General features: G+C 28.7%; 1 protein-coding gene across 47 annotated transcripts; it reads right to left on the bottom strand.

The window, feature by feature from the left end:
* Positions 1–1,705: 1,705 nt before the first annotated feature.
* On the bottom strand, positions 1,706–17,480 carry Sw (cytoplasmic dynein 1 intermediate chain short wing). 47 transcript variants are annotated; one of them, XM_076306394.1, is made up of 15 exons: positions 17,412–17,473; positions 17,067–17,306; positions 16,542–16,662; positions 16,363–16,459; positions 16,193–16,298; positions 15,989–16,116; positions 13,260–13,397; positions 11,592–11,612; positions 8,995–9,042; positions 7,375–7,551; positions 4,023–4,179; positions 3,471–3,843; positions 3,178–3,409; positions 2,659–3,086; positions 1,706–2,465 (listed from the first exon to the last, which is right to left on the bottom strand). In XM_076306394.1, the coding sequence occupies exons 3-15, from the start codon at positions 16,641–16,643 to the stop codon at positions 2,304–2,306; spliced, it is 2,169 nt and encodes a 722-aa protein (XP_076162509.1). In that variant the 5' UTR covers positions 16,644–16,662; positions 17,067–17,306; positions 17,412–17,473; the 3' UTR covers positions 1,706–2,303. The 47 variants fall into 47 exon arrangements, with proteins under 47 accessions (XP_076162509.1, XP_076162508.1, XP_076162512.1 ...); XM_076306391.1 differs by having other exon boundaries at positions 1,707–2,465; positions 15,989–16,119; positions 17,412–17,472; XM_076306395.1 differs by having other exon boundaries at positions 1,707–2,465; positions 13,284–13,397; positions 15,989–16,119; positions 17,412–17,471.
* Between the last annotated feature and the right edge of the window lie 1,951 nt (positions 17,481–19,431).

The raw sequence follows: 19,431 nt of genomic DNA, 5'->3' as shown, positions 1-19,431 counted from the left end.
GCATCCGGTATTGCAGGATGCGAGGAATCTCACACATCCCCCGATCCCACCTCAAGGTGTCGGAGGCATCTTTCAAAGATTTCTATCCTAAGCATAAGACCTAAGCATAACATAGGTTATTGATCGATTGTATATCGGTTAATTCTACTTGTTAAATGCCATATCAATATGACTGTTCCTTGAACATTTGATGTAGTCATCAATAATATAATTATTGGATCACATTACTACAAAATAACACGTGCTCTATATTACTTTGTAACACCAGTTTGATAGTTGCATAATACTGAGGATAATGTTATGCTTATGAAGAAAAGCATGGAGGCAATTTGTAGATATTTTCAATACTTTTGTAATTGTTTGGCAGTAAATGAACAGTAATTTGAATAATTAGTAAAGTGATTCCCAACTCACATAATGTTGGATATCATCTACATAAGTATATCATTACTGATCTTAAATTTTCATTGAAAAATTTATTTCTTTTCTGAATTATGCAGAATAAAAAATAAGTGTTAAGTAGGTATTATCAAGTATGATAGAGAACTAATTTAAAATTCAAATATTCATGTACCACTCTGCTTAACAAAATGATAAGAAATAAAATAGTACATACTGAAACAACATTTTTACTGTTATTTTTAATAGTTTCAGATAGAATAACTTATGACATTTTAAGTGGGATACTTTGTAGATTGGTCTTAATAAATTATTAAATTGTTTTATCATCTTGTAATATGTATTTTGTAACAGAATGTCTAAGAAATCCATTGATACTTCAGAGTTTTACCTTAATTTTTATTTCCAATGTTAATTAAAAGTTCTATATAGTTGAAAATAGCACCTGTGCCTAACTTCATAATATCTATGTATAAACTTAATGCAACTATTTTGATTAGAATAATGATGTGTCTGTCTATTTTGTATGATTATTTTAAACTTAATAATTGTTAATTGTGAAGTTATAACATTTAATATCTTGAAAACTGTATTAGTTGGTAAGCTGAAATTTTACATAAGTTAGTTTCTTACGACTATCAACAAGTGATAAAAGTTTGAAAAAATTGATAAAATTTAAAATTAGTTACGTAAAAACGTGGTCCATGTTTTACTCTTATCATTCTATCTATATATTTTTTCAATAATTATAATAAATTAACATGATGTAAAAGAAAAGGAATTGTTTGATTATTTTCAATGGAAATTAGGTAAGATTAATACATATTCAGAGCTTTAAAATAAAACTTTATTTGTGGTATTAAAGAAAATAATTAACTTATTCACTTACATACACAATTATCATTCAGGGTATATTTATCAATTATTTATCGCAATTAAAATTAAGAAATGAGCATTATAAAAACATTTGATAAATTTATAATTTCTTATATTTAATAGAACATTATTCAGTATATAGTAAATTGTTAAACAAATGATTTTATTATTAAAAAAAAGGTCGTGCAAAGAAGCTTGATTTGAGCATGAGTACGCACAGAAACACAAAAGTATATTAAACAGTATCACATTTTAGATAAAGCCCAGTGATTTATAATGATGTGGAAATAATATTATATTTACACTTTTTAATCATTATCTTTTGCTAATATAAACTATATATTACAGAAAACAAATTATGAAGACTAAATTATTTTTGTAAGGATATAAATAATAATAATAAATTTATTTAAAAAATATGATACTAGATTAAATTATTTTTAATCGGAATATCTTATAAATATTCTGCTAATGTTATTTTTAATACATTAGATAAGAGCATTAGAGCAAAAACAATGTGTGTTCTTGCAAAATAATGATAAGCGTAATGTATATTTACGAAAAATAGTAAAGAATAATATTATGATACATGTCCCTTGATGTATATGCTGTCAAAATTGTAATTATCATTTTGTTTCATATAATTTGTCGTTTTAAGTTATGTTTATAGCTTGTATTATTTACATGCAGAGATATGTTGCATACATTACTTCTTACACATTTTATTAAAGTTGTTTAATAATAATATGCTCTTTCTATCGGACATATTGAATTATAGCAGTTTGGGCTCACAGCAATTGCATCCGTATAATGTATCGATACATTTGTTTTGCTGTTCAATGTTTTATACAGAATAAAGGTATTCTACAAATATTTAAGGGTATACCTATCAATTAAAATTAGTGCAATACACTTTCTTTTCGCTTCTTTTAAGATTTTTTATGATTATACATACGTTAAATTTATTTGATTTTAAAGTTTAAGGTACTCATTAAATTTAATAATAGTATCTAAACAAAATCATATCTTTATCTGAAAGGACATGTCTGTATCAGAGGAGGTATAGGACGTAAGGAGGTTGTATCTCTCAGGTTAAGTTTATGCAATTCTTCATCTGCTTTGTTGTTTTTCAACTCTTGCTGGGTATACAAAAACTTATTCCATTCATCAATCCTTGGATGCGCTAAATGCTGTATTTAAATAAACATTTATATTAGTAATATATATTTTCTATCGAATGTTTTACTATTTATTTATAATTTAATAACATAATTAAAAAACCTAATTTAAAACAATATATCACTGCATTGAAGTAAATACTTGTTTAATATAGGATAAAGATATACAGATAAATAATGTGAACATATTTCAATGTAAGCTTACCTCAGCAACATCATAAACCCAAATCTTTCCGGTATCATCACCAACTGTTACATGTAAACCGCTCGGAGTCCACGAAACTCTGTTAAGAGCTGGACATCCGTCAATCATAATACTTGCAGTAGGTACTTCAGTATCTTGATTAAGATTCCATAAATCTAATCTTCCTGAATCGTCTACAGCAGCGAACAAAGCTGGATGAGTCGGAGACCATGCTACATCATAAACATAATCGCCATTATGTTCGAAAGAGTAGAGAGGTTTGTTATTTTTCAGGCTCCACAGCTTAATCGTCCAGTCGATGGAAGATGTTAAGAACAGATGCGAGAAATCTATTCCATCTTGAACAGCATGTGTGCTGATTCCAGTAACCGGTCCTTGATGACCTTCATAGGTTTCTAGTACTCCAGCTTTCGTACCGTGACGACAAGCTATTAAACGAACGCATAATATTATGTTTCTTATGATAAATATAACGATTGCAGAGTGATTACATTAAATTTGATTACAAAAATTATTTACAGGAATAAACTGATCCATCTTCACTGCCTACTATGAAATTATTAACATCGCAATGAGGAAACGCTAAACAAGTAGCAGCGATTGGTTTCGATTGTTTAGCTTGCAGTTCTAGTCTTTCTTGTGGTTGTGATAACATGTCTAAACTCCATGAACACAATTTTCCGTCAGTCGAAATACTTATCAAATTGTGTGCGTTTTGGGCTCCAACGACGTTTAAACAGTATACAGGATGCTAGAAATATAACGATTGAAACATTTACAAGATTAAGATATATTTTTAATAAATAACTTACGGTATGTGCAGTTGCTGACAGTGGTGTGCGTTGAATTGGGGTTCTCTTTTGCACTCTATTGTCCCACAGAACAATCTGCCCAGAATAAGTACCTCCTAAGATGAGATTAGGGTGAAATCTTGCAAATGTGATCGCTAATACCGGAGACTGACAGTGAAAAATGAACTCTGGCGTCGTTTTTTTAAACTTTGTATTCCAAACTAAACAAACACCGTCAGGATCATTTGGAGTATCATCATTGTTGTTATATGAAGCCGCAAGAAGTTCTGGAAACTGAGGTGACCAATCCATTGAAGTGACGCAACGATTGCGAGACCATCGCTCGCAGAAGAACGATCGATTCAACCATGGACGCTGATGACTTTTCTCGTCCCTTAAAAAATACGAATTATTTTATAAATATTAATCAAAATTGATTAATTTACGCGCAACTTATTTTTCGAATGTCTAGTGTTAAGATGATATTCTGATGATAAGTGTTTTTTTAAAAGACCATTCTTTTCAAGAAATGTAATTTAAGGTTGATATTAAACACTATTCATTTTTACTCACATTCCATCTTCACCATCCATGTTGCCCGTATAATCAGTATAAATATCTACAGATTCTCCTAATGCCCTTTCCACAATTCTACTAGTGCGATCAAGGAATCGTTGAAATTCCTCAGACAGTATAATCATTTGTTTCTCCTCTTCACTGAGTTCTTGTACTACGAATTAGTATTTACGTCGATTAATTTTAAAATGGACAGCTCGGTATTAAATATACGAGAATGCGTCAATAACTGTTCTCAATGTACTTTTATCTTCTTTCTGTTTACAAAGTTAACGTTTATGCAAGCATCATGTTTGAACTTTTTCTCTTACTTTTCTGCCACTGTCGTGACGCTAATCATAGTTGCTCGGTTTCCAATTTTCGTGATTTAAAATTGTGTTATTTAGCGAACAAAATCTATTAAAGGTTCCAGCACAGTATGGGAACAATGTTTTGCTCCAACGAAGGGTTTACAATTATTGTGAGGAAAGGCATTAAACGTCCTTATATATTCATTGTTGATAAAATTGCACGAAACAGAAAAAAAAATGATCTTTACAATTTTTTGAAACCATCAACGGGGATTAATACCACTGATATTTTGCCGGAAGAGGTCTAAAAGGTTGTCGATCTGCTACAAGAATTGAAGAAATAGATGCATAAGTGACTTGCATCTTCGTTAGCGGGAAACATTTTTTTCTCAAAGTGTAAAGAAGCTTGTTCAACGATCTACCCCGACGCGTTAAAAAGGAAAGAGATTGCGTTACCATAAAGGAAGTCACTACAAGATCTTTAATATTGCTGTAATAAGGGACGATGGTAAAAAGTAGCCAATTTTGATAAATGGTCAATTGTTAGAAAAGAAAATTGTAAAACGCGCATGGAAACAATTGTAAACAACAAATGTCGTAATGAGAATAACTCATCCAATTAATGTACTTTATTCTAGTTGTTTTCGAATTACGGTCTATTCATTTAATAATCGTTTAAGAAATCGTTCAGAAAATCTGTCTTTAACAAACCCAAAAAATCATTAAATCGTTACTATATAGGAGTAATAACCTTATTCGTCTTTTTCGTTTAAATGAACAAATAAGTCCTAGGAAACTACTAATTGAATAGCAATGCAGAAAGTTAAATCAGTGAGAGTTTGTCTTATTATAGATAAGGTACTCGATGTTCGAGGCTTGAACGAAGTTAATCGTCTGTTTGAACTGTTACGTAAGAAAAACTCGATACACCCCATAAAACTCTCTACTGTGATTTTGCAAATACATTGCAGATAATTGTTAACTCACTGGTATTATAAGTGTTTAACTTTAAACGATGTAACTAGGACGATTATCAATCGTTTTTTCTCGACATTATAATGTCACCACTCATAATAACTTTACTTTTCTTTATTCGAGAATGAGTTTTTAAAAAGATTGTAGGGTTTTTAAAAGACTGGATCAGAACGATTACTTTCAAAGTTTCATGACACATGGAATGCTCGTTTGCACAAAAAATGTTTGTTTTAAAGAGGTATGCACGTGTATAACAGATTTTAGAAGTAGATTGTAGATAAATTGATACATTGAAAATAGTATATTTAAGCATTCATTGTGAAAAATATTAATAGAATTTCTACAAAATTAACTATGATCGAGTACATAACAGTATGCGTCAGTTATAATAAATTTTTTGTTGCATTCTGCAGTTACCACGATACGTCGAAATATTTGTGTGTACGTGTTGTACGAGTTCTAATTCAGTAATAATGCTGTTGTTGCTACATAAAATATAAACAAACCTGGGTAGCACTTATAGCATTAAGCACTAGAAAATCTAATCAACAACTTTTGTCAGATGATAAGGTTATATATTATATTGTAAGCATATCAATTCGATTCATGTGATGTATCAAAAGCAATTATTGTTTATAAATTAAAAGTTATAAGCAGGGTGGAAAAGTTAGAGAAATAGGTACTTCATTATCTTAACGAACACCAACCAACGTTTAAAACGTTATGAAATTTATAGTTTACTGCCTAGATGCAGTGAACAAAAATTTTCTCTTAAAAAATAAGGACAATTGAAAATTGGATATTGTACGATAATAGAAATCATATGCTAAAACTATTAGATCACCGAAAAAACTTTATAATATGCGTCGATGTTAATAAATAGAAACACGCCAATTTTTCTATAAAAATTGTATAAAACGATCAATTTAAAAACTAATCGATCGATTTTTTAAGTATATAAGGTGTTAGAAAAGAAAAATTCAAGACTTTAAGGGCTTGTAGTACTCATCGAAAGGAACAAAAAGTATCTAATTAACATAGGTCCTATTCAGTTTGCTGTGTTTATCGAATGTTTGTGAATAACAACAGAGTTAATTTTATGCTGAAAGGATCGACTGTAGGATCTATTATATGTTAATTAAGTATTTAGGTCCCTCTTGATGAATACTATGAGCCCTTAAGGTCTTGGATCCTTCTTTTTCAATACCCTGTACATTATTATATCCTCCATACTCACCCGATCTTTCCTTGTATGACTAACCAAGATCATTGATTGTAAATGTTCAAAAAGAAATTTAACAACTTATAGCGCGCCGAGAAAAGTATACTGAACGTTATAGAACGTACGACTGAAAGAAATGTTTAATTTTGAATGTTTATTTCCATCGCAAATGTACGAAATATCTAATCATTTTAGGACAACCTAATACTTTCGTTACTACTTTATTATGTATTTATGACTCTAAATTGATCTTGCGTGATGAGTTGTTTTATTCGGTATATCCTCATTGGGAGAAGTAAAGCGAATTGGCGATTATGATTTCACCATTCGAAATGTGGAATCGTTGAACCTCCTTAATACGCTAACTGCCAAGCTGATTTCATAAAAATTTCTGTGTGCATCTCTTAAAATTTTCTCATTAGTTATATTTTTAATCTAATATTTCTATTTTGATAAATTTCATCAAAAGTTTCTGCAGAAAGAACACTTTCAAATACATATTGGGTTTCTACATAACTTTATTTGCATTTGAATATCAAGCCTTAAAGGACGCCGCAATAACTGAAACATTTGTATCGTAAATATACGTATACGTATGTACGTGTATATATACCGCAACGGTTAACGGGTTAAGAGCGTCCTCCACTTCAAGTAGTTCACCAAAAGGTTCGGGGTAGGGGGTTCTCCATAAAATTTACACTAACAAAACAATCTACGTACACGTCCTTCTCTAAATATTTTTCGTAGAAATTATTTTTCCACGTTATCGCAAATTTGCTAGCGTATTCACATTAGCAACTAATGCAAGAATTCGATAAACAATGGTTATTATTAGCTACATTCATTTATTTGAAAAATGTACCTTCTTTAGGTTTTTCCTTCTCCTTTTCTTGTTCCACTTGCGTAACAGCGGGCTGCACTTCTTTAACTTGCGGCAAACCGTGAGGAAGAATTCCTGGAGGAAGCTTGCTTAGGAAACCGTCCATGCGCGTCAAGCTGTTCTCTTCATCTTCGGCTTGGCCATCATCAAATGTCAAAACTGTGGTGAATAAGCTGATTCCGCCACGAATACCCTAACTTCGATACATCTATCTACCTCTGGCAAATGCCCTACTTAAGAATTCGATACGTTACGTTTTGTAAAAAAAAAAGCTGTATTGCTTCGTAATATCACTACATTTACTACATAGTGAACTTCATCAATGCCTTGTATAAAATACTCTAAGTAACATAATGATTTCATGAATCTATGTTGCACCAACATACGTACAGAACAAAAAATGATAAAAGGAAAGTAAGACGATTGATTCATGTAATTCTACGAAACACGTAACTTTTCATAAATTGTGATTAATTTTGAAATTTATGCAGTAAAAGTGGCACGGTGGCGTATAACGGAAAATGATATTGTTTCAATGTGAACGTAAATAGAATAAAGTGTTGACAAATAAATAAACTGCACAAGCGTCAGGTTTAAAAAAAAAAGGGATGCAACTCTCTTTCAAAAGCTTTTATAAAAGTGTATTAAATAAATGAAAAGATAATTCATCAGGAAATGAATATTCATACACAATATTGGAAAAACTACTGGAATCAGGTCGGATGACATGCACTGATATTAGTTACATAAGAAGGTGGACTGCTTGTTGGTGGATTATATAAATTAAAATTTAATTTTCGTAAAAACTGCGATTGTTATGAAAATTATCTGAAACGGTATCTCTCCACCCTTTGTTTTAGAACAGTACATAAATGAGAAGAAAGAATGAGCTGAAGAAAGTAAAAGACTAATGATATCGATAATTTTTTTAAGCGAAGTGTATGTTGCGTTATAATGTCGCGTTAACTGATAAATTGTTCTAGTACCAGTACCCATTAGCGAATAAAATTATTTTTAAACTAATAAGAATTACATTCAATTAACGAAGAAAAATAAAATGTAAATATAAAGATGGAGTGGAGGTTTATTAACGCAACTTCCCAAGCCTCATGCAGCATTAAATGAATACGTAACTTACATAGAAGAAAAATATTAAAGAAATAATGTGAAATTATAATCTAAATCTATAATTTTGAATCAAACAAATACTACTTAAGTGCAAAGTGAAATGACAATGATACGAGTAGTTTATTGTATTGCTTCGTTCATGCGTTACAATAAAAAGGAACGAACAATATATGTAATAGAACTACAAATATATACTGTTTATGCATGCATAATAAATAAAGCAAAGATCTTTACAATTACATAACAAACCATAATAACTACCTAATAATCCAATGATTTATCAAGCAATTTTTAGTGTAAATTAATAATACAAGTTCCCTCCTTTCAGTGCATATAGAGATAGTATTTTAACAAAAAAAAGTTGTATGAAGATTACTTTCAAATGCAATTTTGTGAAAAATGAATAATATGAATAACTCATATATTCGTGATATAATTAGGTAGAGTGAATCATCTCTAGAGAGGATTACCTACCTGTAAATTCGTCCTCCCATTCTAAACCAGGATTTAGATTGTACTCGTCTTGAAGGAGGGAAAAGAAAATGTCAATCAATCTCGTGTCTCATTATGTTAGTTATGTTTCTTTCTAATTTCATGTCTCTCGTAGAAAATTATCGATGTACGCTAGAAATACCAATACTTCTAAAGTAAATATTAAAATATACGTCTACATTACAAATTTATATAAAAAGATATTTATATTTAATATAGAATTTTTAGCGAGAATAATTAAAATTATGCATAAGATCTAGCGGTATATATTTTTCATTTACCACATAAGGTACATCAACAATTAACTAGAAAGATTGAATTTGGTAACGTTGAATGAGTAATTATAAATACGTCTATAAACATGCATATAGTATTCCCTATTAATGCTATTATGTTTTCTCAACAAGATACACTAAAGGGATCAATATATAAATAACCAATGAATAGTATCAAAATTTGTATAACTTTTTTAGATGCAGTACAATAAAGCATATTATGTAACTACTGTAGTGACTTCAAAGTTTATGAAGTCAGAATCAACTTCTAATATAATACATACTGAAGAAACTAACTATAAACTCAATTACAATCCCTTTAGGCTTTTCTATAGACTTCTGCTAAAAATAATCATATACTTATTATGAATAAGGCCATCAATATCATTATCTTTTTATGTATTGCAACACTAATGTAATTAAGAGTTATTATTCCCTTTATATCTGAAATAGTATTATCTTTAAAAATAAATTCATTGTGAAACTTAATTTTTGAAAATTTTAACAATAAATTTTCGTAGTAACAAAAAAAAAAGAAACGAAGACGAGAAAGAATTCATAAAATTCAAATATTTTAATATGACAAACTGACATCCACGACTACTAATTTGTACGAGCAAAATCGTTTGTAATTTAAATTTATTTTAAAAATTGGAAATAAAGTATCCTTTCTTAAAATTAAAATTTTCGCAGAGCATTTAAATAATTCTTAGAGAATGTTTATTGAGAAATGATATCAATAATCATTAGGATAAAATAAATATATATTCCCTTCGTAAAATATATCTCTATGCGACAATATTTTTCCAATTGTTTCTAATTTTTTAAATTTATTCTCTAGCTAGATCGTTTTCACAAAAACCGTGCTGTTAAGAAGCAATGGTTGTGATTAAAGTATATATTCATACTAATTGTAGTCTTCTGAAGCAACAGTGAATTGTTGTTTTGCAATAGTAAAAGCTTAAGCCACAGAACCTTTTACCAAACATTCTCTTCCATGTTAGTATACCATAATATACCAAAAATTACCGAAATAACCATGATATTGCGCCGAGAACTCTGGAAGGTGCGTTAAGTTGTGACAAGATTTGCCAATGGATATTCATTCATTAAATATTTGATGTTTCAGACAATCCCTGTTTCAAACAATATTGAAAATGCTGGCAAATAACTTAAATTTTACAAATACAACATTTTTCATTACAAAACACGTTTTTTTTTGTTTTACAAGCATTAATACATTATTTACATACTTTAAATGATACTTCTGTTTACAGAATAGCATTACTGTTAATTTTAATAGAGTGATGTATAATGCATAACAACACCTATTAACATTGATTTCAGACATATAAATTAACAGACACATTTGAAAATATCAATCGATTGTTCGTTTTTAATTTTAAATAAATAATTAAATATTCCAAAGGTAGTCCGTATATACAACAAATATATTTATTTAATGATGATATTAAATTAAGTGTGTGTTTTAGATTAAATATTTTAAATTTGTATGTATGTCTTAAAATAAAAGTATTTTTATTAATGTTCAAAAGCATGACTGCAATATGTAGACTCATTTTGCAGTAATTTTTATTTTGTAGACAGTGTTGCGATTAAAATTTATATTCATTATTTAATAAAAAATATTCAAAGATACATTTTCAGTTGCAGAATAAAAATGGATACAATCTGCTCTTATTTTGAAAATTAAGGTGTACATAGTATATGACTTTATAAATGTATAAATGCCAAAACATATCCGTTTGAGAGTCAGGATGTCAGATAAATACTTAAAAATTAATAAATACAGTAACTAAATGTAAATATACCCAATGAAAGTAAATCAACATAAAAAATAAAAAAGCTAAAAAGTATAAAGCAATTTATAAGATAGCAAAGATATAATATTAGGTCCTGGGTGGAGAGTCGTTTTTATATTTCTGCATTATTAACAAATTTTGTTTAAATTTAGAAGGTAATATTTTTGCTCTCTTTATTATCAAAACTTCATGTTTACAATTAGGAAAAAGAGAGAGAGTGCATTCTCTAATTTACTACTTTTTATAGAAAATGGACCACTGCAATAATTCTCTTACCTTAAAAATTTATTTCAATGTAAAAGATTAGTATTTACTTGTGAAATTTAACTTGAAAATTACATGTGTATATTATCCTAATACTTTGTATTTGTTTTTCATTATGTACATTTGTATACTATTAATCCTGAAGAATTAATGGAATGAAGCTAAACCTAAATCTGAACCTAAAACTTTTTGAAAACCAAGAGAAATCATAACTTACCGTAATAGTCGAATGCATGAGCTGAGAAGGGGAGGGAAAAAAATTGCACTTAGTTACAATCTCGTAAGAATGCACTACACTAATTTCACCTCTCTACACTCAGACCATACATATTAAAAGAAACACAATTCTAATTAAATGTTTACAAAAAATAAATTAAAAACAATATATAATATTGTTATACCAGTTATAAAGGTTTGAAAATTAAATCTTTAAAAAATATATTTCACTGATATCAGCTTCTTTTAAAGCATTTATAACAGTTCTTTAAATTGTAAGTTGCACAACTCTGTGAGCAGTTTCATAGCAGTTTATTTTTGTGTTTAGAAAATTTAGTTCTTCTTTGTAAAAGTCTGCTACAATGGAGGTTAAAGAGAGTTGGATTTATAATTATATTTAAAAAGAGAGAAAGGAATAGAAAATAAGTTTTATCTGCTGAATGTAGTTAGGTGAGTATAGATTTGTAAATTTTTATATCGTGCGGTGCTGTGATTCCTACATGTTAGAGGAAACATACATATTCGATGCTTCTTATGTTATTGAAATGTGATTCATTTAATGTTGTTTCAGTCCTTAACATAATTCAACACTTTCCTTTAAATATATTATACTACTGATTTTAATTGATGTTATTTACTACCTAATATAAAATAAAAAAGACATTTGTGTTATTTAATGTGACTACCAATGGATGCTTACACATAAAAAAAATTTAGTATCTCACTTACATCCCTTGTCACACTTATGCCCAACTCCCTAAGTTTCTCAGAAACAAATTTTACTATTAATTTTAAAAGTAAATTTTGTTAGTACGTTGAGCAATTATCTCTAGTGTGCTACATTTTGCACACTACAGTAAATAAAAGACACTAGTCATCACAAGAACATTTGTCAATGTTGAATTTTCTTTTACATATTAAACAGAATAACAAAAAATTGGATTTCTAATGTGTTACAATAACTACTAGTTATGATAACACTGCTGTCTACAAATATTCATATCCATAAATTAAGAAAGCATCAATAGTAATTAATTCGTTTGTTTGATAAATTTAATACTAGCACGCATGAGTCAAGGTACATTGACTTTTCATTGTAATAATTTCCAAATTTTCCCAACAAACAGGACGCCTAAAGTTAATGTATTACATAATTTTAATAAACTGTTAGTACATAATTAAATTCTGTAAAGCGTGTTAAAAGCTTGTCTTTTATGCCAACAAATACATATTGTATATGGAATTATATTTATAAAAATGTATACCATAAACTAAATTGATAAAAACTTCAAGTCTTATATATTTTTAAAATTAAGCTTAATTTATACTTTTATTTATAGTATCAATAATTTAAAAAAATGTAAAATATGATATAGCTTGAAAATATTATTACATGAATATAAATATTTAATTCCACATACAATATTCGGTACATAATTGAGGTTGTAGAATCAACAAAATTTAATCAAAAGTTGCCCTTTTATGTCATTTTTGCTAATATTTAAAAATATAATTATAAAAACTAATAAAGATCAACAAAGTAGAGAGTAATCTTAAATTTGACTCTACATCCTTTGACTTTGAACATGGATAGCAATGTATCTACCTCTATTATATACTGTTGTACAACAATTATAGGAAGGGTAATAAAAAAGATGACAGAACATACATAGGTAGTTTGGTGCAGACCCACCTTTCCTGGGAAGCCACCAGTCAATCTCAAAGTAGCCTGCGGAGTAAGAGTGAGTTGGTGTTGTTGTTGAACAGGAGGAGTAGATGGTGTATGCAGAAGAAGATGCGGACAGTTCTTGTGTCCAACACCAATTGATTTGACCGATTGTATCGCAAGAAAATGAAATACGCGTATATTTAATAATGCCGCAATATCAGTTAGGTAATGAGACACGCATGTGACATGCAATATATCCCATATTTATGTCAAAAGCTTTAAAGCAAAATATTGTATAAATGCATAACTAAATTATGCCACTACTAAGAGGTTTTTTCCAATATACTTTACCAAAATTTTATACTTCGATCAGAACTCAGTAAAGTAGGTGGTATGAATAAAGAAGTGCTACAAAAACCACACAGTTTGTTATATTATAATTTACTTCTTTAGTATTTAATATTAACAGCAAGATAAATTAAACATTGGAATTGTAACAAAACTAACTGAAATTGCGGATGGATGAAATAGAAGTATGAAATACAAAAAACATAGTTGCCACCACCAGGGAAAACAATATTTGTGTCCATAACCTGATTATGTGTTAAGTGTTATCTATATCTACTAGTATCCTTCCTACATAGTATATAATGTTCACAAATAAAGCTATCAGACAATTTTGTATTGTATTACTATAATTCTCCTTTTATAAAATATATTATAATAGTAAAAGAAGATATGACAGCATTATATCAAATTATGGAAATATATAATGTTTATTTTGTGATTGATAATATTTTTTTTTACAACAACATAAGAATTTGTTGCTTTCTCAATAATAGAATATTAAATCCACCAAAATACCATTTACTCCTGGTATTAACATTAACAAATCTTTTTTGTAAGTTCACAATTAAAACAACATTTGTAAAATTTCAAAAGACTATTCAAATAAATATCTTGTATTTTAAAATATTAAAATTTTGTGGACACAACTGAATACATCATGATTTAGTACATATTACATAGAAATTTCTTAAATAATTGCTTTGTCTATTTAAAAAGTGTTGAAAATTGTTGATAATTCAACAAAAGTTAACACACACAATGAAGAAATAAAATGACAACAGTGCTACAAATAAGTAACATGCCATTTTTATATGTATGTATTTTAAGAATATGTAAGTTTCCTCATTAGCTACAATTAATTATAAAACACAATACGAGTGAATAAATTATTTCTTATTATTATCACAATGAAATTAAAGTTATAAATAAAGCAAGGTTGTACTGATGTGCTTGATTGTGTATTACAATCAATGTATCTTATTAATTAAAATATATACAATAATGTTAATACTTGGTAACTGGAGTACAAAATTATAAAGTATGTAATGCCATTAATGGCATCTATTTTTAAATAATGCATTTTCATATACACCACCCACTTTACCATATTCAATCAATGCATTAAAGGAACACTATGAATATAAAATATTTAATCACACACAATAATAATGACACTTTTTTTTAAATATTATAAGTATGTCATAAATTGGTTAATTTTTATTTCAATCTACTTTAATCCTTTGTATTCCTATACAAATACCATGTAGATAGGGAAATCTAATCTTTTCATAAAAATGCCAAACATCATGTAAATGTCCATTTGAAGAGCATTTTATTTATAAACCTCTTGTATAATTTTACTAGAATTCAGAAAGATGTAAATGAATCATTTTAAATGTTATAAAAACTAATGACCATGATTAAGATAATCATATTAAGTTTGATGTTACTTGAGCAGTGACTGAGTTTAAAATTGTAAATAAAACCGCAGTACTAAAGGATTTAAATATATTTTTATGAATTCAAAAAAATTATTATAAATCTACTTCTTGATTAATTTACATTTTAACACTAATTCTTAAAATAGAAATCAAGTTTATAATTAACAAGTTAATGTTATTTTTCTTTTTTACTCTTTCATATTTATAACATCTTTACTTATTTTTTTTTTAATTATAACTTTTGAAGCAAAATTTTATTCAATACGATATATCAATATAGATAAGAGAACATTCTGAATTAAATATTAAATAGTATTTTATAATTGTTATTTCAATATGTTATTATGAATTTTATTTTTATCTAGAAACGTCATCAAATTTCTGTATAATTTACAAAATTGATAGTGACATATCTCTACCAGGTTATAAAGGATTAAGCATCGATATAACAAGTTGTGTAAACCATGTATTATATTATAATAATGTGTCTATAAGGTATCCCATTTTAACCAATAAATAGATATATCTCTAAAAAGTTAAACATACAGTGTCTGAAGAAAATCAAGGGATTCATTAAAATGTAAAAAAAAAACATTTTTGTAATCATTATGGCAAACGTGTTAATATGTTTTGTACACTGCTCATAATACCATAATCTTCTTCAATCTCTATATGTCAAATCTTTTAAATTCAATATACTTCCAAAGAAGTATCTACTCATAGATTTAAATGGAACACTCTGAATACATACATGCACACGCTTGCGCGCATGTATATATTATTTAATTTTTTAATATAAAACGTTCACTTCATTTAATTAATATTAGTGTGATATACATTCCAAAAAGTTGTTGTCTAATAAGTAAAATATATTTGTAATTTCACAAGAAGCAACATATAGTGTAGTCAGTAAATTATAAAATAGATGCAATGACTCACCGTCGTGGGATGTGAGTGTTGTCTGAATAGTTTGTGTTTCCTTATTATAGACCACAGGTTCCTTCGGTGGAATATTAGTATGAGCCACAGAAACAATTGTAAGTTCTCGATTTTTTCTTCGTCCAGCACTACTATAGAAGAACAACATACATGGCATATGACAAATGTAAGTACAATGAAAACCAATATTTTAAGTATAAATACCTTTGAGCTGAATTTATACTAGATGGTTGTAAACTAGCATCCGGAGTAGCATTAGCACTTTGTTCTGGAGTCAAAGAATTCATACTAGATAAACTGGATAAAACATCTGCAAATAAAATAAATTATGAAAGGAGGAATACTAATAAAACTAGGAAAAGGAAGTTTCATACCTGATACTGGAGCTACACCCAAAGACGATAGCATAGCATCCAATTCCTTACGATGATCTTTGTCTGTTCCTGCAGCACGGTCCGTTGCTTCTTCGACCTTTAATATAAAAGGTAGAGGTAAATTTAAATGAAAGGAACAAAGAAATTATAAATAATAAAGTTAAATAAAATTGCCTTACATCTTTCTGTACCTTTTCTCTCCTACGTCTTTCTTTTTCTTCTCTTATGGCCTGAAGCTTTGCTTTCTTTCTTTCAAGTTCAGCTTTTCTATCAGACATCATGATGCTATTTTGTTAATACCTAAATATTCACAAACATATTAAAAATATATAAAAAGCATAGTAAATATTTTAAAAAGTGTTGTTGAACTTAAAATTCTTAGTAGGTTTCATGAAACTTATTGACGGAACTTCAATCGGGTTTGGTGCAATTATTGATTTGTGTCTTATGACGTCAGTTTCTACAGAATCTCGAAAAGCCGCGTTATCAAATGTGCATATAAAAATCGAATTTTTATGATTACTAAATAAATAAATAATTTTATCGCATTAACTATGAAAAAATAAAACTAAAATTAATATGTGTTTCGTTAGTATCGAGCAATGAACTCATCGAAGAATTCCCATCTGTCACTCAGAAGAGCTAGCAACACGAACTGGTTCAAAACTGTTTACTTTTGTTGGAGAAAGTTATAAAATATTCACCTTTTATCGTATAACGTATTTTATAGATTTGGGTGTTAAAAACTGCAGTAGTTATTGATGTCTACTTCATCTATCCGACCCGCCCGACAGTGCGAACTTCTTGCATTACAACAATAGCACCACCGTTACGATACCTCGTACTAACGGAATAGTCAAGTTACTGTGTAGTTTCCTGCACGTTCATATATACAGTACATAAATGTACACTAGATGGCGGTAATAGATTATTCTCTGTAGAAACTGAAAATGATAGTTAGGAAATAAGAAAGAAAAAAGAAAAGAAATATATTTTGTTTGGAGTTTCTTAGTTGTTGTTACCCGACTCGTTTATGTAGCAGACTGTACCTTAGATATGAGGACATTTGTAGGTAAAAATTGTCCGCTTTTGAGAGTAGAGTTGGTCACAGACGAGATGCGGAATAGACCATTTCATGTAATGGGAAATTGTCACACAATTTGAAATACCAACCTCGTAAAATATCAGTGATCTTGCAGCGACCTCTTCGTTTAAGATGGTAATTCTAGGAACTATATCCAACGAAACTATCGAAGTCGGTAAAGGTAGCAAACATAGAAAACTCGTCTTTATAAATTATTTTCATGGTTTTATCAAACCTATTACTCTCAGAAAATACCGTAACGATAAGTATTATTCATTCTCATATTTTACTTATGGAACTTGAAACAATTTCATAACACGAAAGTAAGAATATTTTCAAAGTTTAATAATTTCGGTAGATATTCCCACCCTGACATCTATTCAAATAATATGTATTTCATACATATTAAGGAGGAATGATCAAATAACACTTCGAACTTTCATATTTCTTTGTTTGATTTATAATTTAGGATCACATAAAGGGAATGGAAGCAAGCAAAGAAAATTATTCAAGATACCAGAGGCTGGCAACTGACCATTAGTACTAGCTACACGGCCGGTCATTAGCTTATGCAATAAGAAATGGTGACCGGAATAAAGAACAAATGAGCGGGAAAAAGAGAAACTATTTATTTAATAATTGTTTGGCAGAGTACAAAGATTTGTATAATGGCAATAAGTCATTGTGAAATTAAACATTGGCCTTGTACTTTTTCGTTTGCGATTTACAATACGAGGTATTTACCATCTTTCTGCCTGAGATGATCTGGATCATTGGACGTATCAACGATGTTATTCCAGATACAAGGTTAATTATGTTTAATCTTTCTCTCAAAAAACAAATTTCAATAGAAGGTCGAAACTTCGTCCACCTACTGCCCAATTAAAAATTCGACGAGTTATGGCGATTTTTACACGGAACGTGTAATCTGTCTATGGGATATCACGTACCGACAGATCTAGGGAGTATCAAGGTGCACGTGCTTTACCTGTTGACATCAAATCGTTCCTAATCATTATTACTACTCCCATTTACTTCTTATCAACACTTTATCCAATGTTAATATACTTTTGGTTATAAATTCAATTGACATTATCAACAAAATTGAATCGGTTTCACGCTTTCTTTTCATTCTTTATTCAGTGTCAATTAATATCTATCATGCGATATCTATGAATTAAGTTATAATTTTATCCAAGATATATCAAGTTTACCTATTGTAATATATAATTATAATATAGTATTAATTTTAATAAATGTTTATTAAATTTGTTGTTCCGCCAAGATATATCGAGCTTACCTGTTGTGTAATTATATTTAATATAGTGGGTATTAATTTTAATAAATGTGCTTTAAATTTGTTGTCCCTCCAGTGTCACAGATCACCGATTGAAATTCGAGCTAGTTTCACACTACACCGTCAATGACATTTCGCAATTAATTCAAATAGAATTTCCCAGATTATTAGTAAAATATTTTAAATGGTGAGACCAACGGGTGACATTTATTTCTTTCTTTCAATCGTTATATATTTATGACACGTATATGTATATTATATTTTGACTGTCTTTCATGAAACTGTTGTTTGTCGCAACCACACGTGATTTTATAGTCGTTCAGTGCGAAGATCAAATAAGGAAAGATTAATTTAAACTTTGTCTTTATTTCGATGCATGTACAAAAGTGAAATGAAATTTTAATCATAAACTGGCGTTGCGTTATATATATTACTTTGTTTCGTAATATTTGTAAAAATCACATACCCACGATTCGACAAATATGAACATGCTTTCAAATCTGACGACACAATTTGAATTACTTTGTAACAGATATATTTGTGGATAATATTTTAACCGCCGAAATATACAATCATTCACATTCTATAAAAATATTTCACTCTTATTTTATCGATCTTCTAATAACAGACATTATGAAAAATAATATTAAGAAAAAGTGTATCCTTTGCAAACACTCGATTACAAAAA

Source organism: Ptiloglossa arizonensis, chromosome 3, assembly GCF_051014685.1.
Source record: "Ptiloglossa arizonensis isolate GNS036 chromosome 3, iyPtiAriz1_principal, whole genome shotgun sequence".
NCBI lineage: Eukaryota > Metazoa > Arthropoda > Insecta > Hymenoptera > Colletidae > Ptiloglossa > Ptiloglossa arizonensis.
This window is presented reverse-complemented; position numbering and strand designations above follow the sequence as displayed.